Genomic DNA, 26,071 nt, shown 5'->3' with positions numbered 1-26,071 from the left:
TTGTGTCCTGAACTTTTTTAAATAACAAAAAAAAGGCTTGCTAGCTGCTTGGCATGTGAAAACGAATCTCATCTTCAGTGTTGCCATGGTTTTGAATTTGGCGAGAGAGGCGAGGTGGGTCGTCTTGCACAGAACTAATAATATGAAACGCCTGCAAAATCTTGAAAGCCCATTGGCTTATCAGGATTGACATACCTTGGGAACTACAACATTGCAGTGAATACCAATGCAATTTTGAAACCAATTCCTACAATTTCAATTATTTTCTCCAGTTTATACCAAATAATGTATTGCCAAAAATAAGTGAGATAATAATCGTCAAACCAAGGCTTAGCACGCCACGCAAAAAAATTAAATATACTTTTTTATTTTTTTGGGGGGGTGGATTGCCAAGCCTTGGCTTGACGTTTATTATCTCACCCGCGCCGTAGGTTGCCGACCCCTGCGATAGATGCTAGCCAGCCTGCGAAGTAAACACTTGTTAGGTAGCGAAGAGAGGCTAAATATGACTAAACTCGAAAGTACATTTCCTGAAGAAAGTTTGTGGGCTTGCTTCAGCTTAATAAAAATATTTGTAGCCATTCCATAGCCATTTAATCTTTTGATATATTGAATGAGCAAGTTATTTCAAAAGGCATAAAACCTATTTGGTTGTAATGTTGTACTTCATCAAGGGTGGTCCCACCATCCTCCAAGAGAGATAATGGTTCTATAGTCTCTTCTTACAGTCCGCCTCTAACGAACCACATTTAAAGAAATGAGTGGATCAACCGGACCTTGATGAACTGTCTCTGATGTGTTTGAGCAGAGTAGCTCTCCAGACTGAGGGTTGACTGTGTGTTTTATACAGTTGCCTAACAGGTGTTCAACTTTGGGGGGGGGGTTCAGTGCCTTGCACAACGGCATCAGATGGTACATGGGATCAGAAAGCAGCCTCCCAGTGTCCAAACCACATTACGCTTACTTTTATACATGCATAGAGATGCCGGCTATTGTTGATCATGAACATTTGGTTAGAGGTCATGGGAAAAGTAATGAAATTGATCTTTCAAAATGTATATGAACCCTGGCTAGAGTAACTTACCAATTATTTATTTTTATTAAAGTTAGCTGATATGGGTTAATTGAGTAACTGTCAGTGTCTGACAAAAGAGAAACTGCTTATGCGCACAACCATATGTTTTGCTATTCTAACTCTCAACAGTAAGTTAAGAGTTATATTACTGAGTTTCTGAGTGGAAATTGGTCAGAAGGGGAGCTGGCTGCCAGTTGCCCATCCCCGATGTAAATTCTCTAGCCCCGTCCTTCCCTCTGTTTTCTGTGCTCCAGGAGTGTTTCTTCTACTCGCTGGTGTTTGACCCGGTCCAGAAGACCCTGCTGGCGGACCAAGGAGAGATTCGGGTGGGCTCCAAGTACCAGGCTGAGATCCCTGACAAGTTAGCCGAAGGTCTGTGTCTGTCTGTGTGTAGAGGGGGGGGGGGGGGGTGTTTGGGTGGCTGAACTCTGACCTTTTACACCGGCCTATCAGGTTGCAGCCTATTATAGTGATCATAGTGCTCTCAGGCTACACACACACATTTAAGTTGGGCCCCATTTTTAAAAGTGCTGGGTTTGAAGAATGTCTGCTATCCATCACTTGTCTAAATGATTTGAGTTGTATTGGATCGTAAATCATGAGTAGGGAGAAATCGGTCATGTTTTGGAATGGAAAAGGGGAATCTGTGTTCCTGTTGGAGAACTCAATTTTCTGCCCACTGAACACGACATCACCTCCTGGTTTAGTTAGATGTTGCCCTCTTGTTTTATCTTCCCTTGTGTAACCTAGCCAGTGTTAAGTTGAAGGTTGCCATTTTGTGAAGGTTGTTTGTGCCCTTGTGACACTAGTTCAGTCTGGTCAGACAAGACATGCATACTTGTCCAGTTTGTTGTTTTCTCTCTCTCACCTTCTGCTCTCGTTCATCCTTTTCTATTTCTCCTTGACTCATCGCTCTCCTATTAATTTATGTCACCATTGCCTCTCCTCTCAAGTCTCTCTCTCTTGTTTCCCAAATAGTGGGTCACGCAACCAGTGTCTCTGTCTGTCTGCAACATTAGTTAACATGCCTGATGGTTGTCCTCTTGGTGTCATCCCTCCCAGGGGAAGAAGACACCCGTATTCAGGAGAAGCTGGAGGTCAAGGTGTGGCACCCCGACAACCAGCTCAAAGACCCACAGATCGACCAGTTTCTGGTGGTGGCTCGGTGAGTGTCCTCTGGCCCAGTCCCCCTCCATCTGTCACACGTTGCCATGGTTACGCCCTGTTGCTATGGAGGTCCTTGTCAGGGCCTTGTCATGAGCTTGGAACACATTCTGAACTGAAGTAAGGTAAACTGGATGGCTTTGAGTTGCAAAGTGTCGACCCTTTTTGAGCCTGATATTAGTGTATTGAGATTTTGCAGTGTTCTCAAGACATCTTTGAAGGGTCTTGCCTAAGCGGTGTAGAAGCAGTAGGACCCCAGTCAACATACAGCATGTTTGGGCCCAAGTCTGTTTTTGGAGGGAATCGACATTATGTAGGGAACGACCTCAAGCTGCAGCACCATCTAGTGGCCAAATGGTGAAAATTCACACTGATTTACAAAACCGCATTCGATAGGGTATTTTTGTCTAGTTCTTGATAAGTTAGGAGTTTGTCTGTTTCAGTACTGGGTTTGTCATTTGATTCTAATGATGATATTTGATGGTTGTGTGTTCCAGTGCTGTGGGGACGTTTGCCCGAGCCCTGGACTGCAGCAGCTCTATCCGTCAACCCAGCCTGCATATGAGTGCTGCGGCCGCCTCCCGAGACATCACGCTGGTGAGACACATACACTTTGTCCATGTCCCATGGTGACGAGACAGTCACTAAGCGCTCTACATATAACTCTTAAAACAATGGACATCTACCTTGTCCTAATTACTACATGTAATGTTATTCATTATATTGGACTATACACTCAGCGGGCAGTTTATTAGGTACACCACCCCGTTCATGAAAATGGTTGATTCCTACAGATGGTGAGTCACGTGGCCGTGGTTTGCTATATAAAGCATGCAGACAGGCATGGAAGCATTAAGTTACTGTTCAACTGAACGTTAGAATGGGGAAAAACCAGTGACCTCAGCGACTTTGAGCATGGTATGATCATCGGTGCCAGGCGCGCCAGTTCCAGTATCTCAGAGACGGCCGGCCTCTTGGGCTTTTCACGCACGACAGTGTCTAGGGTTTACTGAGAATGGTGCAACAAACTAAAAACATCCACTCAGTCCTGTGGATGAAAACAGCTGAGAGGTGAGAGGTCGAAGGAGAATGGCAAGAATTGTGCAAGCTAACAGGCGCGCCACAAACAGTAAACGACCACACAGGGTTCTACTCCTATCACTTAATAAGAAGAAGAAGCGTCTCCATTGGCCACGCGATCACCAACACTGGATAATTTGAAGAGTGGAAAAACATTGCCTGGTCCGAAGAATCCCTGTTCCTGTTACGTCATGCTGATGTCAGAGTCAGGATTTGGCGCAAGCAGCATGAGTCCATGGACCCATCCTGCCCGGTGTCAACGGTACAGACTGCTGGGGAATGTTCTCCTGGTACACATTAGACCGCTGCGCCACTCAGGACCTAAGGCACTGCATCTCAGTGCTAGAGGCGTCACTACAGACACCTTGGTTCGAATCCAGGCTGTATCACAACCGGCTGTGATTGGGTGTCTTATAGGGCGGCGCACAATTGGTCCAGCTTCGTCCGGGTTTAGCCGGGGTAGGCCGTCATTGTAAATATGAATTTGTTATTAACTAACTTGCCTAGTTAAATAAAACAATATTTCGGGCTGTTCTGGAGGCAAAGGGGGGTCCGACCCAGTACTTGATGGGTGTACCTAATAAACCTAGTTTACCACTCTATTACCATGTAATGTCATTTCACATTTCTAAAACATTTCAATACGGTAACCTGTGTCTAAACTGACCAATATATCTAATGGTCCCCGTTCTCCCCCTCTAGTTCCATGCGATGGATACCCTGCAGAAGAACGGCTACGACCTGGCCAAGGCCATGTCCACGCTGGTGCCGCAGGGCGGGCCCGTGCTCTGCCGTGACGAGATGGAGGAGTGGAGCGCCTCGGAGGCCATGCTGTTCGAGGAGGCCCTGGAGAAGTATGGCAAGGACTTCAACGACATCCGCCAGGACTTTGTAAGTGTCCTCCCGTATTCCACTAATAGATATCTGGCTTGTGTTCAGAAGGAACAGTAAGGTCAAATATTTTGAATCTAGAAAGAGAAGTACCTCCTCCGTTTCAAAACGCCCCTCCGGAACACCACTCTATATTAACTGTATCCTATGTGCTTTAATCTGGTCGGTGTTGAAGGATGTTCTGACTCTGTTGTCCCCAGTTACCGTGGAAGTCACTAGCCAGCGTGGTTCAGTTCTACTACATGTGGAAAACCACCGACCGCTACATTCAACAGGTAAAATACACCACTCTGCCATTGAGCCACACTCTTACGAAACAATGAGATAATACTATGCATTGGCTTAAGTGATATATATATAATGCAGAATTGTCTTCACAAGCAGAGCTACTTGTTGTTACTTTGCAAATTGAATTATGTTTGTTTCAGAAACGACTCAAGGCAGCGGAAGCAGACAGCAAGCTGAAGCAGGTTTACATCCCCACCTAGTGAGTAACAGTCTGAATTGCAGCAGAGCCAATGCACAATCTCCATCATTACCACGGTAACTAAACACATCAACTCTCTCTCTCTCTCTACCTCCAGCACCAAGCCCAACCCCAACCAGATCATGGCTCCTGGTAACAAGCCTGGCATGAACGGGGCCGCTGGCTTCCAGAAAGGACTGAGCTGTGAGAGCTGCCGTAGTGAGTATTCTGCCATACATTCTGCCGACTTTAGTTTGTGTTTTGTGTCTGGTCTATTGTCTGTCTGACTAACTGTAGTGAACAATCCCATGTGTGTAGTGTAAGTGATTTTGACATATTTCTTTTTCTGGACATCTAACAGATCTCCCCTCTGTTGCAGCCGCCCAGTCAGCCCAGTGGTACGCGTGGGGTCCTCCCAACATGCAGTGCAGACTGTGTGCATCCTGCTGGATCTACTGGAAGAAGTACGGAGGCCTGAAGACCCCCACACAGCTAGAGGGGGCCGCAAGATCTGGCTCAGTACGTCTGCTTTCATTAACCTGCTACCCTAAACCACTGAAATACTGGGTGCACCTTAATAGCCTAGCTTTCCTTTATCTGCATAGGACAGAGAAGAGCGAGTTAATATCATTTTAATTTCCGAATTCTTGGCTGCCTAGCCGGTGTTATCAGATCATTACAGCGGCAGCAGAGGAGAGGAAGCCAATGTAGACTGAGATATTCAATCATGATATTACAATATGTTAACTCTTGGCCCCTCAGGAGTCAACCCCCCGAGGTCACATGACCCGCCAGGAAGTGCAGGGCCTGTCACCGTTCACGACTAGTGGGGGGCGGGCCAAGCTGCTGGCCAAAAACCGGCAGACGTTCATCCTGCAGACCACCAAGCTGACGCGCATCGCCCGCCGCGTCTGCACCGACATCCTGCAGCCCCGCAGCGCCGCACGCCGCCCCTACGCCTCCATCAACGCCAATGCCGTCAAGGCCGAGTGTGAGTATATGGACACGCATGAACACACACACACACACACACACACACACACACACACACACACACACACACACACACACACACACACACACACACACACACACACACACACACACACACACACACACACATATATATACATACATACATACATACATACATACATACATACATACATACATACATACATACATACATACATACATACATACATACATACATACATACATACATACATACATACATACATACACACACACACACACTTTCTGTAATGCTTATGGTGTTATTTTCTCAGGTATGATAAGGCTGCCTAAAGCGACCAAGGCCCCTATAAAGAACTGCTCGATCCCTCGACCACCGCTGGCCACCATAGTAAAGGAACTGGGTAAGAAAATAGTCCAGTCACAGAAGAAATGATCATTGAAATCCTGAGAGGTCTTACGCTGCTGACACTGTGTGTATTTACCCACGGTTGGCACGGACACTAAAATAACTTGTGTAGTTTTTCTCCCTAATTGCGTTTACGTTTCCATGCTCCAGCTGTCGAAATTACAGTACCAGTTAAAAGTTTGGTCACCTACTCATTCAAGGGTTTTTCTTTGTTTTTACTATTTTCTATGTTGTAGAATAATAGTGAAGACATCAAAACTAGGAAATAACACATATGGAATCATGTAGTAAGCCTTCCCTGTAGCTCAGTTGGTAGAGCATGGTGTTTGCAACACCAGGGTTGTGGGTTCGATTCCCACGGGGGGCCAGCACAGAAAAATAATGTATGAAATGAAATGTATGCATTCACTACTGTAAGTCGCTCTGGATAAGGGCGTCTGCTAAATGACTAAAATGTAAATGTAAATGTAAATGTAGTAACCAAAAAATGTTACACAAATCAAAATATGTTTTAGATTTTAAATTCTTCAAAGTAGCCACCCTTTGCCTTGATGACAGCTTTGCACACTCTTGGCAATCTCTCAACCAGCTTCACCTGGGATGCTTTTCCAACCGTCTTGAAGGAGTTCCCACATATGCTGAGGACTTGTTGGCGGCTTTTCCTTCACTCTGCGGTCCAACTTATCCCAAACCATCTCAATTGGGTTGAGGTCGGGTGATTGTGGAGGCCAGGTCATCTGATGCAGCACTCCATCACTCTCCTTCTTAGTCAAATAGCCCTTATACAGCCTGGAGGTGTGTTTTGGATCATTGTCCCACTAAGCGCAAACCAGATGGGATGGTGTATCGCTGCAAAATTCTGTGGGTGTCATGCTGGTTAAGTGTGCCTTAAATTCTAAGTAAATCACTGACAGTGTCATCAGCAAAGCACCATCACACCACCTCCTCCATGCTTTACGATGGGAAATATACATGCGGAGATCATCCGTTCACCTACTCTGCGTCTCACAAAGACACGGCAGTTGGAACCAAAAATTGCAAATTTGGACTCATCAGACCAACGGACAGATTTCCACCGGTCTAATGTCCATTACTCATGTTTCTTGGCCCAAGCAAGTCTCTTATTATTATTGGTGTCCTTTAGTAGTGGTTTCTTTGCAGGAATTCGACCATGAAGGCCTGATTCACAGTCTCCTCTGAACAGTTGATGTTAAGATGTGTCTGTTACTTGAACTCTGCAAAGCATTTATTTGAGCTGCAATCAGAGGTGCAGTTAACTCTAATGAACTTATCCTTTACAGCAGAGGTAACTCTGGGTCTTTCTTTCCTGTGGCGGTCCTCATTAGAGACAGTTTCATCATAGCGCTTGATGGTTTTTGCAACCGCACTTGAAGAAACTTTGAAAGTTCTTGAAATTTCCCACTTTGACTGACCTTCATGTCTTAAAGTAATGATGGACTGTCGTTTCTCTTTGCTTATTTGAGCTGTTCTTGACATAATATGGACTTGGTCTTTTACCAAATAGGGCTATATTCTGTATACCACCGATACCGTGTCACAACACACCTGATTGGCTCAAACGCATTAGAAGGAAAGAAATTCCACAAATGTACTTATAACAAGGCACACCTGTTAAGTGAAATGTATTCCAGGTGACTGACTACCTAGTCAGGGCTACGTTGAAGAATCTAAAATATATTTTGATTTAACACCTTTTTTGGTTACTACATGGTTCCATATGTGTTATGTCATAGTTTTGATGTCTTCACTATTATTCTAAAATGTAGAAAATAGTACAAATAAAGAAAAACCCTGGAATGAGTAGGTGTGTCCAAACTTTTGATTGGTACTGTATAATGAAGTGTTATGCGCTTTTATTTTAAGTGGCTTCGTTTTTGATTGGGGTTCTCCTTTCCTCTCTCCAGCCATCCAGGCTCCACTGAAGCTGAAGGCCCCCAGAGGCACCCCCACCCCCATTAACCGCAACCAGGCCAACCAGCCCCGCGGGGGATCGGCCCTGCTCGGGAAGAGGCCCTTTGACAGCAGCGTGAGTACTCCTCGCACACACACAAACCACAACCGCCATTTTTACTTCCTCTGTCTGTCTGTCCATACATGTGACACTGACAAGTTCTTGTTTGGTATAGACGGCCTCATTTACTGTAACCTTGGGTAGTGACTCATGTCCCTGTCTACTCAGACTGCAGAGAGGGACAGACTGGCGCTGGTTCTGGTTCCTCTGTAACAGTGGGAGATCTACTGACCATCTGTCTCTCTCCATCACCGCTGAGCATAGCAGCATGACCACAGCTTGGGCCAAGTGGCTACACACACACACACACCTCTCACCGTTCTTCTCTTATTGGTCACAGGCGTTGGCACTGCCGTTCCCCACCAATGGGAGGCCGTTCACATCAGGCATGAGGACCACCTCTCAGTCAGTGATCAAGCGTCAGAAAGTGAACCAAGGAGACGCGCCAAACCCCGTGGTTTTTGTTGCTACTAAATACACCAGGTAGGTCCTGGTCTCTGAGCGTCTGTTCTTCTCTTTAGTAGCAGTCAGCTCCGGAAGATACAAATCACCTTCTGTGCTTTTTGGTTGAGAAATCTACATAGTTCTATATTGAACACCTGACAAAGGGATCAATCTTAGTCAAAAGAAATTCTCCCACTGAATTTTTTGCCATAGACCTGATTGATCCCTTTGTCAGGTGTTCAATATAGTACTATGTAGATTTCTCAACCAAAAAGCACAGAATGAAAATGATGAATGTTTAATATTGCATTTAACTAGTTTTAAGATTAAGGTTTTTCTTCTTTGCACCTGTGTTTTATACAGGCAGCCCAATTCTGATCAGATCTTTTGCCAATAATTGGGCAAAAAATGAGAAGGTGCTACCTGTGTCAACAAAGCCTTGGACTTCTAGGTGTGCCAATGTTGATCTGAGTTTTACAGATAATTCACTGTGTGTATTTCTGTTCCCTCCAGGGCTCTGAGGAAACACCTGACCCAGTCTGAGATGCGGCGGGCAGCCAGGAAACCACACCTCCCCGTCAGGGTCAAGCTGCCCCTGCCTCCCCGGCCCCTGGCTCTAGCCATCCTGCCTTCCAGCACCAGCGAACCCATCGTCCTGGAGGACTAACCCCCCCACTGCGAAACAGGGAGGGCGCACCACCGTGCACCAACCTGCTAGTGTAGCAGCACAACCCCATACCAGTAGTTGTTTTCTCTCGTCGTATTTTTTAAATCTCGTCTTCTGTTCTGTTACCTCCCAAAAGCTGACGTGGTGCTGCACACACACACACACACACACACACACACACACACACACACACACGCGCACGCGAGTGACACCCACATGTATGCATTACATCTAGTACATGGCATCAAGTCTTTACACACACTACGCATACACTGAGTGTACCAAACATTAGGAACACCCCGTTTTGCCCTCAAGAACGCCTCAAACCCAGCAGCGTTGCAGTTCTTGACACACTCAAACCAGTGCACCTGGCACCTACTACCATACCCTGTTCAAAGGCACTTAAATACTTTGTCTTGCCCATTCGCCTTCTGAATGGCACACATACACAATCCATGTCTCAAGGCTTAAATCCTTCTTTAACCTGTCTCCTCCCCTTCATCTACAGTGATTTAAAGTGGATTTAACAAGTGACAACAATAAGGGATCATAGCTTTCACCTGGTCCGTCTATGTCAGTGGTGGGCAACTCCAGTCCTCGGGGCCTGATTGCCTCCCCTGGTCATGGAAAGTGCAGGTGTTTTTAATGTTTTGTACACTGAGTGTATACACAGACACAACACCCCCCCACATACACGCACTAGGCTTTGGGCTTTACTATTTTATTCCGGTTCTTTTTGCTTCATTATTTTTTCTCCCCTTTTTTTAATGGCAAATAATTTTAACTGTGTAATTTAAAATCAGAAATATTTCTCATCCTGAAATAATGGTGATTTAAGCACACTTAAATATTTTTTTTCCCTCCAGGTCCTTTCTTATCTGTGTAAATATTAGCAGCATTTAGAGGGGTTGACACCTAATTGTTTGGGGACTGGTAGGGGTGTGGTTGTGGGAGGGCCGTGGAAATATAGAAATACTAGAACCACAGCAATTTGACTAAATGTCAGTTCTAGTTATTCATATTCTATAGGGAGGGCACTTTTTTAGCATGTTTATGGGAAAGTCTATTTTGATCAAAGTTTCACCCACTTGTTCCATCACAGGTCTGGGAGGTTGCAGTAAAGTGCTTTGTGTGACCCATCCTTCAAGGATACTTGTCAGATTCTACTGTAGACACCCGTCTTCTCTTACACCATCACATCAGGCCCCACCCCCTCTCCACACCTAAATTAGACCTGATCCTGCCCCCCTATCTCTCCACAATCCTATCAGAAGTTACGTTTGAGGGTTTGATAGTGAGGAAATGAATTCTGTTGAACCCCCACACCCCCGGGTCTTTTTAACATCAGCAGCTTTCCACCCAAATCCCTCCCATAACCTCTAGGTGTTGAGCTCTGTTTTTCTAGTTGATTGTCGTCACAATCAATTTGAGTCCTGTCTTGTTTACCATCACTTGATTGTCACACTTTTTACAGCCATTTATTTACCCATCTGGAGAGAGACCGTCGGGATCCTTCTCTGTAATGCATTTGGGTGCGTTTTGGTTTTGACTGAGAAAGACCGCTTGAGTTTCCTGGCTACCCAGCCACATCGTTCCCACTAACTGACGTTCCTTCTCCACGATGATTCTGGATTTGCCTGCCTCCCCCAACGATTTCTAGAACGCAAACACATACTGACCGTTCTGATTGGTCCCAGAAACCTATGGGTTGGGCCAGAGCCTGCCTACATGCTGACGTTATCAACTCTGATACACTGATTGGTTAGACTATCCAATCACTGATGGATTTGTTTTGTTCAACACCCCTCATTTTGAAGTCAAACAAGCAACGTCTAGGATGGCAGTTTTAGACTGAATGAATGTAGCGATCGATAGAGCAGAGGAATTCAATTCAGGATGAGTCGTCAGGCAACCGCTTGAGTTCAGCGGTCTTGTGTCTTCAACACTATGGTAGGAGAGAGGGAAAAGTAAGGGTTTAGGAAAGGGTGATGTAGATGAGATTCATATTGTGTAGGTTTGGAAGATATTCAAACAAAGGTGGTTCTGGATGTGGATCTGATGGTTTAAAGTTGTTTGGGACATGCAAAATAGATACTGTTGTCTTTGAGGTCCTTATTGTGAGAAATATGGGTTTGTTTTAGTGGAGTCAGAATTGAGCCATAAAAAAAGAAAACATTCTAGGTGTGAAACTCCATTCTTAGACAGGCCCTGTTCATTTTGTCACCTGTACCAATAAATCATAGGCCACAGCAATTATGACAATGGACTGTTTGGCTCTTGGGTTTGAATGAAACTGGCAAATTATGTTACAAGCTGGTTGTTGTCAGATAATGTTGTTACTAAAGCAGCAATATGTATTGGCTTGGGTGCTGGAGTCATGTCTTTGATGGGAGAGGAATCTCCAGTGATGTCTCTACTTGTGGCTTGATTTGGTTTGAATCTTTATTTTCCCTTTTTGTGTTTATTATGAAGAAAGGGTGAGTTTAGATTAAATTAATTCTTAATTGGATATTATAATTCCTCTTTCTCCCTCGGGCCCTGTGTACAATGGCAGCCAGTATGGGGGTAGAAATGACTGATTTATAAGCAAGTTTGGTCCCAATGTGGGCTTTTGTAATGTTTCTAAAACAATTTGAAGTGTTAAAATGCTTAGTGAAAAAATAACAATCTGAAAAAGAAAAACTTGGCCTATTGAAAAGTAGTTTTTTTTATATTAAATCTTTGGGGAAGAAGGCTTGTAATTACTCCATATTGTGGAGAGGGTTAAAATACTGTACATGTGAACATTGCTCTCCATTGGGTGAGTTTGGAGGAGGGGGACGGGGGGGGCAAATCAGAGCAGGTGGGAGGGATGTAGAGGGGGTTAGAATTTTGTATGTTGGAGAGAGAATTATGCTACAATTAATGGTTTTTCTCAAGTGTTTTTTATTCCAATGTCTCTGTATCCTTTTAATGTATCTTGATAAGAAAATAAATAAAGATTTTTTTTTTCTTTGTGGTCCTATACATTTATCTGGTGTGTGCTTTTTCTGGATGTGTATGATGCAATGTTGCTTAGATGTCAGTGTCAAATGTAAACACGCATGATTAACGGGCTCCCGAGTGGCGCAGTGGTCTAAGGCACTGCATCTCAGTGCTTGAGGCGTCACTACAGACACCCTGGTTCGATTTCAGGCTGTATCGCAACCGGCCGTGGTTGGGCGACCCATAGGGCGGCGCGCAATTGGCCCAGCGTCGTCCGGGTTTGGTCGGTGTAGTCCGTCATTGTAAATAAGAATTTGTTCATTACTGACTTGCCTAGTTAAATAATTTAATGATATCCTTTATCAATTGAACATTTTGAGGAATACATATGAGCCACACGATGGTGTTGGATTCTGTAGAAAATAAATATTGTAACCTTAGACTAGTTCCGCCAAACAAGAACAATTTATTGTATTACTTTTAAACTGAATAATACTTTGATCAATCATAAATACACATTGGCTGCATTCACACAGGCAGACCAATTCTGATTTTTTTCTCCCCTATAATTATAGGCGAAAGATCTTATCTGATTGGTCAAAAGACCAAAAATATCAGAATTAGGCTGCCTGTGTAAGCAGCCTATATGCCACACAAAGGTTTATATTCCCCCCTAACAGACAGCATTTAATTAACAAATTACTCAGGTGTGAGGTTGACCTCCAACTGTGGTGTGAATTGACGCAGAACAAAATAACTGTTTATGTACCCAATGGGCTTGACGTTAGTAATCAGGGCATTAATTGGCATATGTTTATTGCGCCCCTGCTAAGGACCATTTCATCCGGCGCTAAAACTGCAACGTTGTCGCAGAGACTCAACGCCATTGGCCGTTGCTAATCGAATACCAGCTACATTGCATCTGATTGGTGGATTCGAACGCCCTACTGGCGTTTAATGTTGCACAGCTGATCGTCGTTTTAAAGGGAAGGCGGGAGTAGGAACTGGGTCAAGTTAAAATACAGAGGACACAGGCGCAAGATACGTGCGACTTCATAACAAAGCAAGTAGGGTGGTCGGTAGTTCACTTCGTTAACGGGCTGTAGGCTAGAATAGGTTTTAACGTTTCTTTTATTTCTACGAGTTTCATACTGATAACTCAGTTCTTTAGAATTTGGCTTGGACATTGAGGTTACAGTCTAACAACAGGTGGAGAGCGCCGGGGCCACAGTCGTTGGGAAATATCTTCAATTCGCAACAATGTTTGAGGTATAGTAATGCTTGTTTTATACTTTGTTTCAGAAATACTTTTTCAATGTGATGCTTTTTCAGTAGCCTACCCTGCTTTTTATTGGATTTTCTGAATTAAGATCGCTTTCTAAATTAGACATGGCTGTGGCAGTTGATTGTTTTCATTCAACCTCTGTATCCAGGTTAGTCTCATTTAAGACGTTCTCTACTTCAAAGGAACATGGGGGAACTATGTTTGAGACAGTATTCTGTCATGTGATGAGATTAGTGTCAAGTCAGCCTTTATTTTTTTTATTTTTACTGCATGATTGCAGTCAGTGTTGTGTACATAGAGCTACTTGCTAGTGTACTGTTGCATTTTGACTGTCCTAGTTTTTCAGTGGTTTGCCATCCAAATAAATCCTTTCAAACCTGACATTTTAATATGGTTCTCTACTCCTCAGAGAAGCAGTGATGACCTGCCCATGTTCCCCTACCATGAGGGACTAGATGACCTGTTGTCCCCTAGGGAGCACTGCTCCGCTGGAGGTGGGGGAGGCATGTCCCTGGCTGAGGCCCTCCTGCCCCTAGTGGAGTCACCCTCCCATATCCCCTGGTTGTCCTCCACCCGCTATAAGACAGAGCTGTGCAGCCGCTATGCCGACTCGGGCTTCTGCAAGTATGCTGAGCGCTGCCAGTTTGCCCATGGCCTCCACGACCTCCACGTGCAGTCCCGCCACCCCAAGTACAAGACGGAACTGTGCCGCACCTTCCACACAGCAGGCTACTGCGTCTATGGCACCCGCTGCCTGTTCGCCCACACTGCCAAGGAGCAGCGCCCCCCCCACCGCCGGCGCCGCGACATCCCCTGCCGCACCTACCGCTCGTTTGGTGTGTGCCCCTTTGGCACACGCTGCAACTTCCTGCACATCGAGGGTGGAGGTAGTGGTGGCCTCAGTGATGGTGGCCTGGAGTCCCCAGACAGTGCTCCTGAGAAGGCCCCCATTGCCAGGCCCCAGCCACAATCCCAGGACTGGAAGCCCCGCGGGGCCCTGTGCCGCACCTTTAGCTCCTTTGGCTTCTGCCTCTACGGCACCCGCTGCTGCTTCCAACATGGCCTGCCGAGCAGCATCCAGGGGGTTGCCCGCACCCATCTGCTGTCCCTAGCTTCAGACAGGTTCTCCTCTCCCTGCTCCTCCTCATCCTCCTCCTCTCCCCCATCTGGACTGCCCTCCCCGGTCTGGCCCGATGACTCATCCACCCCGCTGAACAACCCCGTGGCCCACAATGCCTTCACCTTCTCCAGTCAGCTAAATGATGTGCTGCTGCCTCTGGCCCTCAGGCTCCAGCAGCTGGAGAACAGCCAGGCCTTGGAGGCTGCCTGCAACATGCAGGGTGTCTGGGGGGACAAGCTTTAGTCACTAGGCAAGAATGCTATTGTAACTAATGTGATGTATAGCCTACTGTATATTGTTATGGTTTGCTATGATCTTGGAAGCCATATGTATTTTAATAAGGGGGTGGTGGAAATGTTTTTGCCACATGAAACACCCCAGTCTTCAGTGGTAGTTTGGAGAGACTGATTAGACCGTCCTGCATTACAACTTGCATGGCGTCATTGGTGTTGTGACTGATCCACTCATCTTGTTTATATGTAGATTAGGCCTTGTAACTGTACATTTGAATGAGGTTATACGTGTTTATTATTTATGAGTTTTAATTAAGTTTTTATTTATTGTGATACTTCTGCCTTGAATAAACCACAATTTTTTATGATTTGTCCTTCATTCACTGAACTAGCCAGAACTTCTCACTGCTATCATGCATTCCATTTTAGTAATCTGTTTTTGGGTAATATGTAATTACTTTTAACTTGTCTGGGTAGGTTTTAATTGCCTAAATTATGCTCTTAATGCAGACTTAACTGTGTACTTGACGTTTGGGACGTAATCCCAAAATCTGATTTAGACTGCCCTTAAAGGGCATGATGTTTGTCACTTCCTGACTGCTGCTGGCCTCTATTTTTAAACGGACTAGTTGCAATCACGTTATTCTTTGAGCGTGATTGCACTGACTAATTTAGAAAGTCCCATTGAATCTTAAGCTCAAATCTGAATCAATTCAAACGGACGCGTTTAGCTGAGCTTGGTCATCAACTTTATGACAGCTGTGGCAACATTGCTGCTCTACGCGTTTCCTCCACCGTTAGGTCTTGTTTTCAGTTAAAGGGCGGGGGCTTGGTTGTCGGCGTGATGGACAATCTCTGATCTGGTGAGCAAGTCTGGAATTTGTGTTGTGTCGCTTTGCACGAATCAGTTGGCATTGGTGCACGTCTAGTGGCTAGTTTACGAATTAACAAACCATGTTAGTTAGCTTACACGAGTTACACCGGTTTATTTTGCGGATGTCCACGATGCGGCGCTGTAAGCATGGACAGAGGCGCTTCACTACAGCGCACAGCGAGTCTCAAACTCCTGAGTCATGGCCGAAAGTCCGGGAGTTGAGTTTAGACCATGTGGCTGCTTTGCTGGCTGAAGATGTCTGCTACCGGCTTAGGGAAGCCACAAAGGTACACAATGAAGCAGTTACAAAATCAATTGAGATTGTTAGTGGGGCCAGAAGCGAATATATTTTTAAACTAACGAGAATGGAAATGTCCAACCGATGTGGCGAACAAGCCTCCAAGGACGTTCATTCGTAGAGACGGACGAGCCGCCGTTCGCTGGTTCTAGCAGCGAAGAGGGCGAACCGGATGAGTCCGAGCCATCCACTTCCACCGATGACAGCTCTCTGGGTGGACAAGAACAGGTGGTCGCCTAGCCACACCTCCAAAGACCCTACTATCTGAGACCCGGACTCAGATTCGTCGCGATATGAATGGATCTTTACTGGATATGTTAGTGCAGGCTGGGCCATATCAGGATAAGGTGGGGAATTTCCCAAGAGTTGAGGGGCAACGAAAATGTTCGGTGGCCCACTACAACATGAGAATGGCGAACGGGGAGAGAGTGGAGATACCATGCCTCGTTTATTCCAAGCAAAACGATGAGGCCTTCTGTTTCTGCTGTTTTTCACATGAGGGCAAATCTGCGCTGGTCATGGATGGAACCAGGGACTGGAAGAAAATGTGCCACATCCTCAGCTCGCATGAGATGTCGCATGACGGCCTGGATAGTTTCCAGAGGTGGAAGGAGCTGGAGATCAGGCTGGTGTCCAAGCAAACTATCGATGCCCAAGCCCAACGGGCTATTGACGGAGAGACTCTTCATTGGCAGTATGTGCTGCAGAGGCTCATAGCCCTGATACGTGTGATGGCCACCCAAAACATTGCGCTACGTGGGACCAGGCTGAACGAGCCAAATAATGTGAACTTTCTGAAGTTTGTGGAAATGCTGGATTTCTTTGATTTGATTTCAGGACCATGGACAGCTACCGAGAGAAAACATCGCTGACTGCAATGCAGCGTCACAGCAGAGGGAAGAGACCACTCCCGGCGGGCCACGAATTGAAGAAATGCTGAAATGTATGTTGGACAATCAAATTCGGTATGTAAATAAACCACATTTGGTACGGCTGGGTCACTGACAGAAAGCGTATTTTACACTGCTCCAGCAAACGAGGCCCGCCATGCATTTATGAAAGCACTTGTTTCCAAAGCTCTAATGATCTCACTCTTTTTACAGTTCTAAAGGAATATTAAATTACATGTTAGATATGTTAAATAAAAGTGTAATTTTTACTGTGTGATAACAGATGTCATATTATTAGTAAGAAAGTATGTTTCCTACTATAGGCAGCTGGCTGAATAGTGATTGCAACATTGTAACTCTGATGCAGGGGTTAAAGTAAAATTCATTTTTGCCCGGTAAGGGACCTCCTATATGTGCACGCGCGCACCAACTATTTTTATGGGCCAAATCATATAATTACATGTAGAATTGTAGCCTATTTCGTCCTATTCAAAAACGTGGTAGGCCTACCTGTTTGACAAACACTATTATGCTATCCATAGATGTCGGTATAGCCAAATCCTTCAATACTCTCTCATGCACTCCTTAAATACATATGAAGTCAGAAGTTTACATACACTTAGGTTGGAGTCATTAAAACTCGTTTTTCAATCACTCCACAAATTTCTTGTTAACAAACTATAGTTTTGGCAAGTCGGTTAGGACATCTACTTTATGCATGACACAAGTAATTTTTACAACAATTGTTTACAGACAGATTTTTTCACTTATAATTCACTGTATCACAATTCCAGTGGGTCAGAAGTTTACATACACTAAATTGACTGTGCCTTTAAACAGCTTGGAAAATTCCAGAAAATGATGTCATGGCTTTAGAAGCTTCTGATAGGCTAATTGATATCATTTGAGTCAATTGGAGGTGTACTTGTGGATGTATTTCAAGGCCTACCTTCAAGCAAGACATCATGGGAAAATCAAAAGAAATCAGCCAAGACCTCAGAAAATAAATTGTAGACCTCCACAAGTCTGGTTCATCCTTGGGAGCAATTTCCAAACGCCTGAAGGTACCACATTCATCTGTACAAACAATAGTACGCAAGTATAAACACCATGGGACCACACAGCCATCATACCAGTCAGGAAGGAGACGCGTTCTGTCTCCTAGAGATGAACATACTTTGGTGCGAAAAGTGCAAATCAATCCCAGAACAACATCAAAGGACCTTGTGAAGATGCTGGAGGAAACAGGTACAAAAGTATCTATATCCACAGTAAAACGAGTCCTATATCGACATAACCTGAAAGGCCGCTCAGCAAGGAAGAAGCCACTGCTCCAAATCCGCCATAAAAAAGCCAGACTACGGTCTGCAACTGCACATGGAGACAAATATAGTACTTTTTAGAGAAATGTCCTCTGGTCCGATGAAACAAAAATAGAACTGTTTGGCCATAATGACCATCGTTATGTTTGGAGGAAAAAGGGGGAGGCTTGCAAGCTGAAGAACATCATCGCAACCGTAAAGCACAGGAGTGGCAGCATCATGTTGTGGGGGGTGCTTTGCTGCAGGAGGGACTGGTGCACTTCACAAAATAGATGGCATCATGAGGGAGGAAAATTATGTGGATATATTGAAGCAAGATCTCAAAACATCCGTCAGGAAGCTCAAGCTTGGTCGCAAATGGGTCTTCCGAATGGACAATGACCACAAGCATACTTCCAAAGCCACCATATTCAAGTCAAATCAATGTGCATTCTGTGTTTATGAGATGTAGTAACATTTATAGTGACTATGATTTGTTCTCCTACTCGTGAACATGTCTTATCTGGATAGGAAAGGGAACCTGGAAGTTTAAGGTACAGGTAAGGGCTCTGAGTAAATGTGAACGTTGAGTGAGATTTACTCCCATAGCTTTTGCAGAGTTGTTGAGCCCTCTCTTGGCCCTCCTTCACATTATCAGGTGCTGTACAAACTCTCTCTACTTAAGTACAATCAGCAGATCACCTGGGTCATACTAGGAGAGGACCCACCCCTTATGAAGGTACACTACAGTTTTTCCCTGAGATCTCCATGTAATACAACTCAATTGAATGGAGAAACGGTTGAAATCGCTCTAACATGTAATCCATGGAGGATTAACTATTTATTCTACAGGTGGCTTTGCTGGGTCTCCAGTCCAACTGTAAGATTGCTGCCCTCCTGCAATATTTTGTACATGTCATCAGTGGGGTATGTTATAGTCATTTGAAACATAAAAAAAATCTAACTTCATTAATGTCACTTCATACATTCAATTGTCCAGTCATTTAGTGCCTATAGGGCACAGAGTTTCTCTTGACCACATGACCTGACCAGGGCTGATCATTTTGGATGACAGTAATTGGCCAGCCAAATGACCGCAGTCACCATAATAACTGATTGAGTAGCATCTTTTCCCCCTTTCTGTAGTAAATCTATACTTCCTTTCTATACTAAATGTAGCTAGTACTGTATTTCATATATCCCCTCTCATCCACTCCTCTCTCCACTCTTCCCCCCCCAGGTGAAGTCTGTTCTCCTCTCATCCACTCCTCTCTCCACTCTGCCCCCCAGGTGAAGTCTGTTCTCCTCTCATCCACCCCTCTCTCCACTCTTCCCCCCAGGTGAAGTCTGTTCTCCTCTCATCCACTCCTCTCTCCACTCTGCCCCCCAGGTGAAGTCTGTTCTCCTCTCATCCACTCCTCTCTCCACTCTTCCCCCCAGGTGAAGTCTGTTCTCCTCTCATCCACTCCTCTCCACTCTGCCCACCAGGTGAAGTCTGTTCTCCTCTCATCCACTCCTCTCTCCACTCTGCCCACCAGGTGAAGTCTGTTCTCCTCTCATCCACTCCTCTCTCCACTCTGCCCCCCAGGTGAAGTCTGTTCTCCTCTCTCCACTCTGCCCCCCAGGTGAAGTCTGTTCTCCTCTCATCCACTCCTCTCTCCACTCTGCCCACCAGGTGAAGTCTGTTCTCCTCTCATCCACTCCTCTCTCCACTCTGCCCCCCAGGTGAAGTCTGTTCTCCTCTCTCCACTCTGCCCCCCAGGTGAAGTCTGTTCTCCTCTCATCCACTCCTCTCTCCACTCACCCCCCCCCCAGGTGAAGTCTGTTCTCCTCTCATCCACTCCTCTCTCCACTCTTCCCCCCCAGGTGAAGTCTGTTCTCCTCTCATCCACTCCTCTCTCCACTCACCCCCCCCCCAGGTGAAGTCTGTTCTCCTCTCATCCACTCCTCTCTCCACTCTGCCCCCCAGGTGAAGTCTGTTCTCCTCTCATCCACTCCTCTCTCCACTCTGCCCCCCAGGTGAAGTCTGTTCTCCTCTCATCCACTCCTCTCTCCACTCTGCCCCCCAGGTGAAGTCTGTTCTCCTCTCATCCACTCCTCTCTCCACTCTGCCCCCCAGGTGAAGTCTGTTCTCCTCTCATCCACTCCTCTCTACACTCTTCCCCCCCAGGTGAAGTCTGTTCTCCTCTCATCCACCCCTCTCTCCACTCTTCCTCCCAGGTGAAGTCTGTTCTCCTCTCATCCACTCCTCTCTCCACTCTGCCCCCCCCCCCCCCCAGGTGAAGTCTATGAGCCATGAACTAGAGCAGCTTAACTGTCTCCTCCACATGGTGAAGAACCTGGTTCAGAACCTTTACCTGTACCTCGGCTCGTACGTACACATCCTGGAGCCGCTGGCCGCCTCCAACTCCCTCAACGACCACTGGACCCTTAGGGAGTACGCAGCTCTGCGGGTCAGCCACATGTTCTGGAATGTTGTCCAGCTCTCAATACACGGGGCCCTGAAAGTTACGTACCCAGTGTCGTTGTCCTCTCCCTTTATACCAATCTGATCTTCATGTGTTGTGTGGCTTTGTCGGTAGAGCATGGCGCTTGCAACGCAAGGGATAGGGTTCAATTCCCACTGGGTCCACCCATACATAACAATGTGTTCGCGCATGACTTAAGTCACTTTGGATAAAAGCGTCTGCTAAATAACATATATTATTGTGTGACCATGACATTAGACGCCAAACGGAAGTCAGACACCACACCGATCCATCCTGTTAATGTCTTGCCATTCTCTTCCCTGAACTGATCCTCCTGCTAATGTCTTGTCATTTCCTCTACACAAGATGGTGGAATAGAAACATGGCCATGCTTCCACCATTGATCTAATTCCCTCCTAATAGAAACATGGCCATGCTTCCACCATTGATCTAATTCCCTCCTAATAGAAACATGGCCATGCTTCCACATTGATCTAATTCCCTCCTAATAGAAACATGGCCATGCTTCCACATTGATCTAATCCCCTCCTAATAGAAACATGGCCATGCTTCCACATTGATCTAATTCCCTCCTAATAGAAACATGGCCATGCTTCCACATTGATCTAATTCCCTCCTAATAGAAACATGGCCATGCTTCCACATTGATCTAATTCCCTCCTAATAGAAACATGGCCATGCTTCCACATTGATCTAATCCCCTCCTAATAGAAACATGGCCATGCTTCCACCATTGATCTAATTCCCTCCTAATAGAAACATGGCCATGCTTCCACCATTGATCTAATTCCCTCCTAATAGAAACATGGCCATGCTTCCACATTGATCTAATTCCCTCCTAATAGAAACATGGCCATGCTTCCACATTGATCTAATCCCCTCCTAATAGAAACATGGCCATGCTTCCACATTGATCTAATTCCCTCCTAATAGAAACATGGCCATGCTTCCACCATTGATCTAATTCCCTCCTAATAGAAACATGGCCATGCTTCCACCATTGATCTAATTCCCTCCTAATAGAAACATGGCCATGCTTCCACATTGATCTAATTCCCTCCTAATAGAAACATGGCCATGCTTCCACATTGATCTAATCCCCTCCTAATAGAAACATGGCCATGCTTCCACATTGATCTAATCCCCTCCTAATAGAAACATGGCCATGCTTCCACATTGATCTAATCCCCTCCTAATAGAAACATGGCCATGCTTCCACATTGATCTAATCCCCTCCTAATAGAAACATGGCCATGCTTCCACATTGATCTAATTCCCTCCTAATAGAAACATGGCCATGCTTCCACCATCGATCTAATTCCCTCCTAATAGAAACATGGCCATGCTTCCACATTGATCTAATCCCCTCCTAATAGAAACATGGCCATGCTTCCACCATTGATCTAATTCCCTCCTAATAGAAACATGGCCATGCTTCCACATTGATCTAATTCCCTCCTAATAGAAACATGGCCATGCTTCCACATTGATCTAATCCCCTCCTAATAGAAACATGGCCATGCTTCCACATTGATCTAATTCCCTCCTAATAGAAACATGGCCATGCTTCCACATTGATCTAATCCCCTCCTAATAGAAACATGGCCATGCTTCCACCATTGATCTAATTCCCTCCTAATAGAAACATGGCCATGCTTCCACATTGATCTAATTCCCTCCTAATAGAAACATGGCCATGCTTCCACATTGATCTAATCCCCTCCTAATAGAAACATGGCCATGCTTCCACATTGATCTAATTCCCTCCTAATAGAAACATGGCCATGCTTCCACCATTGATCTAATTCCCTCCTAATAGAAACATGGCCATGCTTCCACATTGATCTAATCCCCTCCTAATAGAAACATGGCCATGCTTCCACATTGATCTAATTCCCTCCTAATAGAAACATGGCCATGCTTCCACATTGATCTAATTCCCTCCTAATAGAAACATGGCCATGCTTCCACCATTGATCTAATTCCCTCCTAATAGAAACATGGCCATGCTTCCACATTGATCTAATTCCCTCCTAATAGAAACATGGCCATGCTTCCACATTGATCTAATTCCCTCCTAATAGAAACATGGCCATGCTTCCACATTGATCTAATTCCCTCCTAATAGAAACATGGCCATGCTTCCACATTGATCTAATTCCCTCCTAATAGAAACATGGCCATGCTTCCACATTGATCTAATCCCCTCCTAATAGAAACATGGCCATGCTTCCACATTGATCTAATTCCCTCCTAATAGAAACATGGCCATGCTTCCACATTGATCTAATTCCCTCCTAATAGAAACATGGCCATGCTTCCACATTGATCTAATTCCCTCCTAATAGAAACATGGCCATGCTTCCACATTGATCTAATTCCCTCCTAATAGAAACATGGCCATGCTTCCACATTGATCTAATCCCCTCCTAATAGAAACATGGCCATGCTTCCACCATTGATCTAATTCCCTCCTAATAGAAACATGGCCATGCTTCCACATTGATCTAATTCCCTCCTAATAGAAACATGGCCATGCTTCCACATTGATCTAATTCCCTCCTAATAGAAACATGGCCATGCTTCCACATTGATCTAATTCCCTCCTAATAGAAACATGGCCATGTTTCCACATTGATCTAATTCCCTCCTAATAGAAACATGGCCATGCTTCCACCATCGATCTAATTCCCTCCTAATAGAAACATGGCCATGCTTCCACCATTGATCTAATTCCCTCCTAAACCCGTGTCTTTGCCAGGACCCATGGAAACCTGGTCAGTGGTCTGTACCACCAGATTCTGCTGGTTCTGCAGAAGGTTCTATCAGACCCGGTCCGCCCGCTGTGTTCTCACTATGGAGCTGTAGGGGACTACATGCACTTAGAGGAAATGTATCCATCTTCCATCCGTCTTGATTATCTATGTATGAAATTTGAATTTCTTTCATTTAGAGATCCTTGGCTTTGCTAATCACTGTGTGTGTTGTCTGTCTTTGTAGGCTGTTGAGCGAGCCATATATCCTTACCTGCAAGCTGTCCTGGATGACTACTCTGTCTCCAATGCCCAGGTGAAAGCAGATGGACACAAGGTCTATGGAGCAATCCTGGTGAGTACAGCAGACCAGTCACTGAGTCTGAAACGTTTTCTGTGATGCAAACAGAGCTGTCCAAAGTAATACAAGAGAATGCCAATAATGAATTGTTACAAATTGCATTTATGTATTACCTTTCACCCGATGTCAAAGCACTTTGCATTTTATGTTGGTAAAACTCCGTCAACCACCAAGTACCTCTCTGTCCTGCAGGGGGCAGTGGAGCACCTGCTAAAGATTAGAGCCTTGTCTCTGTCCCTGCCAGCAGAGGGGGGCGGCAGCACCCAGCCACACTTCGGGAGTGTGATTTCTGCCGGGCTCAGCCTCTCTCCAAGGCCACCCTGGGCATCGCCAGTCACCTGCAGGGACCTGGGGGAGCTGGCACCCCCTGGAATGACTGGACCCCATCCCCCTGCCCGCCATGTACTGTGAGCTCTTCTCCTCTGGAAAACAACTTGGCAGTGTGTTTCAGCACGGACCCCGACTTGGGAGGTTGCCTTCCCCTCAGCCCCTTCCCAGCCCGCTAATACGCCAATCCAGACACCACGTACAAGATGCCCCAGCTCACCGCTAACCTCAAAATCAACTCCCGGCAGGACGGGAGCCCTTGCACCAAGCCCTCTCCACCCATCTTTGCTGCCACTGCTCCGGGAACATAATGCAGGGCAGGGCGGGGCGGGGCAGGGCGGGTGGGGTGGCAGGTGGCCTAGTGGTTAAGAGGGTTGGGCTAGTAACCAAAAGGTTGTTGGTTCCAATCACCGAGCCGACGAGGTGAAATTTTCTGTCTGTGCCTTTGAGCAAGACACTTAAGTCTAATTGCACCTGTAAGGCACAGCTGTCTCTATTTTATGCAACTAAATATTTGATTTAGTTGGATATTTTATTAAGTTGCATACAATAACTGTACAATTTACAATGCACTTCTCTGTGCAAACATGTCATTACTTTCTATCATCTTACACATTGTCCTTGGGATTGGTGGACAATCAAACTGAAAAGAAGCAACTTCTATTGCTTAGGGATGGATCGACATTTACATAATGGGTACCTGAAGGAAAATGTTGGAGGGTCATGCTTTTAACATTTCAGTCAAGGGGTTTCATTTAAAAAAAATCTAGTCCAAGGGAGGGTCATGTAATTTATGAAATGTCAATATTTCTCAGTTGCTTATTAGGCTATATATATAGATATGCCCGATGCCGCCCCACATCTCTGATTCTCTGCTGGCTGCGCAATATCAGGTGAGCGGTCTCAATCACATTATCCATAGCCTATAGGCTACGAAGTGCATGCACAGAGCAAAGTTATAATTGCTGGGATGGTGTAAATAAAACTAGGCTGTATTACACACTGTGATGGATGTTCCAACCCTGAGCCCCGGCCTGCTCTGCTCTTGCTGATGAAAAACGTTTTTTGTGTGCTGCCTAACAATGGCTGTGCTGTGTAGGCTTACAGTGGCAGTTCAGGAGAAGAGTAACATTTTTGTTGTTGCTTGGACTAGCCTATAGCCTATGTTCTGTTCAGTTTGAGAAAGAGAGCACAAAGATGAGGAGGACCTGATAATAACTTTGCTAGCTTGCTACTACTGTAATTGATTTGATTAAAAACAATATGTTTCTTATCCAGGATGTAGGCCTATTTATCAGGGTTATCGACCTCAAATTAGGCATAATTCATTTCAACCGTCTTCATTTTAATCAGACTTTACTAAGAAGAAGGTTTTGTGTTTCTACATCTGCATTGCTTGCTGTTTGGGGTTTTGGTCTGGGTTTCTGTACAGCACTTTGTGACATCTGCTGATGTAAAAAAGGCTTTATAAATACATTTGATTGAGTTGGAGTTTATTTCTTCCTATTTAAGAAATAACAGGTAGGCTGTAGGCTGCTATATCCATAGATTTGTCGGTCAATTCCTCCACCCACAATACACTCTTTAAATAGCCTATCTCCGTGTCAGTGAAGTGACAGGCTTTCCGAGTCTTTTCGGTGAGCCTGCTCATTTGGCTCCAAACCGCTCTTCGTTCAAAATGCTTAAAAGTGACACGCCCTGGTCTGTTTCACCTGTCTTTGTGCTTGTCTCCACCCCCCTCCAGGTGTCACCCATCTTCCCCATTATCCCCTGTGTATTTATACCTGTGTTCTCTGTTTGTCTGTTGCCAGTTCGTTTTGTTCGTAGAACCGAGCAGCGTATTGTTTCCCTGTTCCTTGCGCCTGTTTTCTAGTTTCCCGGTTCTGACCGTTCTGCCTGACCTCACCCGACACTGAGCCCACCTGCTGTCCTGTACCTTACACCCTCTCTGGTTTATTGACCCCTGCCTGCCT

General features: G+C 45.4%; 2 protein-coding genes and 1 pseudogene across 4 annotated transcripts in view; all 3 read left to right on the top strand.

Moving 5' to 3' along the window:
- LOC106608586 (metastasis-associated protein MTA2) overlaps positions 1 to 12,209 on the top strand; it is a 33,627-nt gene extending 21,418 nt beyond the window's left edge. Inside the window, exons 6-18 of one of the 2 annotated variants that reach the window (XM_014206610.3) lie at positions 1,330 to 1,447; positions 2,138 to 2,240; positions 2,737 to 2,836; positions 4,022 to 4,210; positions 4,411 to 4,485; positions 4,639 to 4,697; positions 4,795 to 4,895; positions 5,038 to 5,195; positions 5,439 to 5,667; positions 5,966 to 6,055; positions 7,986 to 8,107; positions 8,433 to 8,575; positions 9,050 to 12,209. In XM_014206610.3, the coding sequence (XP_014062085.1) occupies positions 1,330 to 1,447; positions 2,138 to 2,240; positions 2,737 to 2,836; positions 4,022 to 4,210; positions 4,411 to 4,485; positions 4,639 to 4,697; positions 4,795 to 4,895; positions 5,038 to 5,195; positions 5,439 to 5,667; positions 5,966 to 6,055; positions 7,986 to 8,107; positions 8,433 to 8,575; positions 9,050 to 9,203 (1,641 nt within the window). In that variant the 3' untranslated portion in view covers positions 9,204 to 12,209. The remainder of the gene's footprint in view (positions 1 to 1,329; positions 1,448 to 2,137; positions 2,241 to 2,736; positions 2,837 to 4,021; positions 4,211 to 4,410; positions 4,486 to 4,638; positions 4,698 to 4,794; positions 4,896 to 5,037; positions 5,196 to 5,438; positions 5,668 to 5,965; positions 6,056 to 7,985; positions 8,108 to 8,432; positions 8,576 to 9,049) is intronic. The other variant, XM_014206611.3, reaches the window with a different exon arrangement.
- Positions 12,210 to 13,132: 923 nt separating this feature from the next.
- Positions 13,133 to 15,170, top strand: LOC106608603 (mRNA decay activator protein ZFP36L2-like). Its single transcript, XM_014206631.3, has 2 exons — positions 13,133 to 13,436; positions 13,862 to 15,170. The coding sequence occupies exons 1-2, from the start codon at positions 13,428 to 13,430 to the stop codon at positions 14,813 to 14,815; spliced, it is 963 nt and encodes a 320-aa protein (XP_014062106.1). The 5' UTR covers positions 13,133 to 13,427; the 3' UTR covers positions 14,816 to 15,170.
- A 640-nt stretch (positions 15,171 to 15,810) lies between these two features.
- Positions 15,811 to 25,584, top strand: LOC106608561 (TAF6-like RNA polymerase II p300/CBP-associated factor-associated factor 65 kDa subunit 6L; annotated as a pseudogene). Its single transcript, XR_014392847.1, has 10 exons — positions 15,811 to 15,966; positions 16,478 to 16,703; positions 18,700 to 18,728; positions 18,827 to 18,907; positions 19,609 to 19,656; positions 20,288 to 20,338; positions 20,448 to 20,621; positions 23,405 to 23,550; positions 23,658 to 23,765; positions 23,964 to 25,584. The product of XR_014392847.1 is annotated as a TAF6-like RNA polymerase II p300/CBP-associated factor-associated factor 65 kDa subunit 6L (transcript).
- The last annotated feature ends 487 nt before the right edge of the window (positions 25,585 to 26,071 follow it).

This window comes from Salmo salar, chromosome 07 (assembly GCF_965601325.2).
Source record: "Salmo salar chromosome 07, fSalSal1, whole genome shotgun sequence".
NCBI lineage: Eukaryota > Metazoa > Chordata > Actinopteri > Salmoniformes > Salmonidae > Salmo > Salmo salar.
The sequence above is the reverse complement of the archived record's forward strand: the minus strand, read 5'-3'. Positions and strand labels throughout refer to the sequence as shown.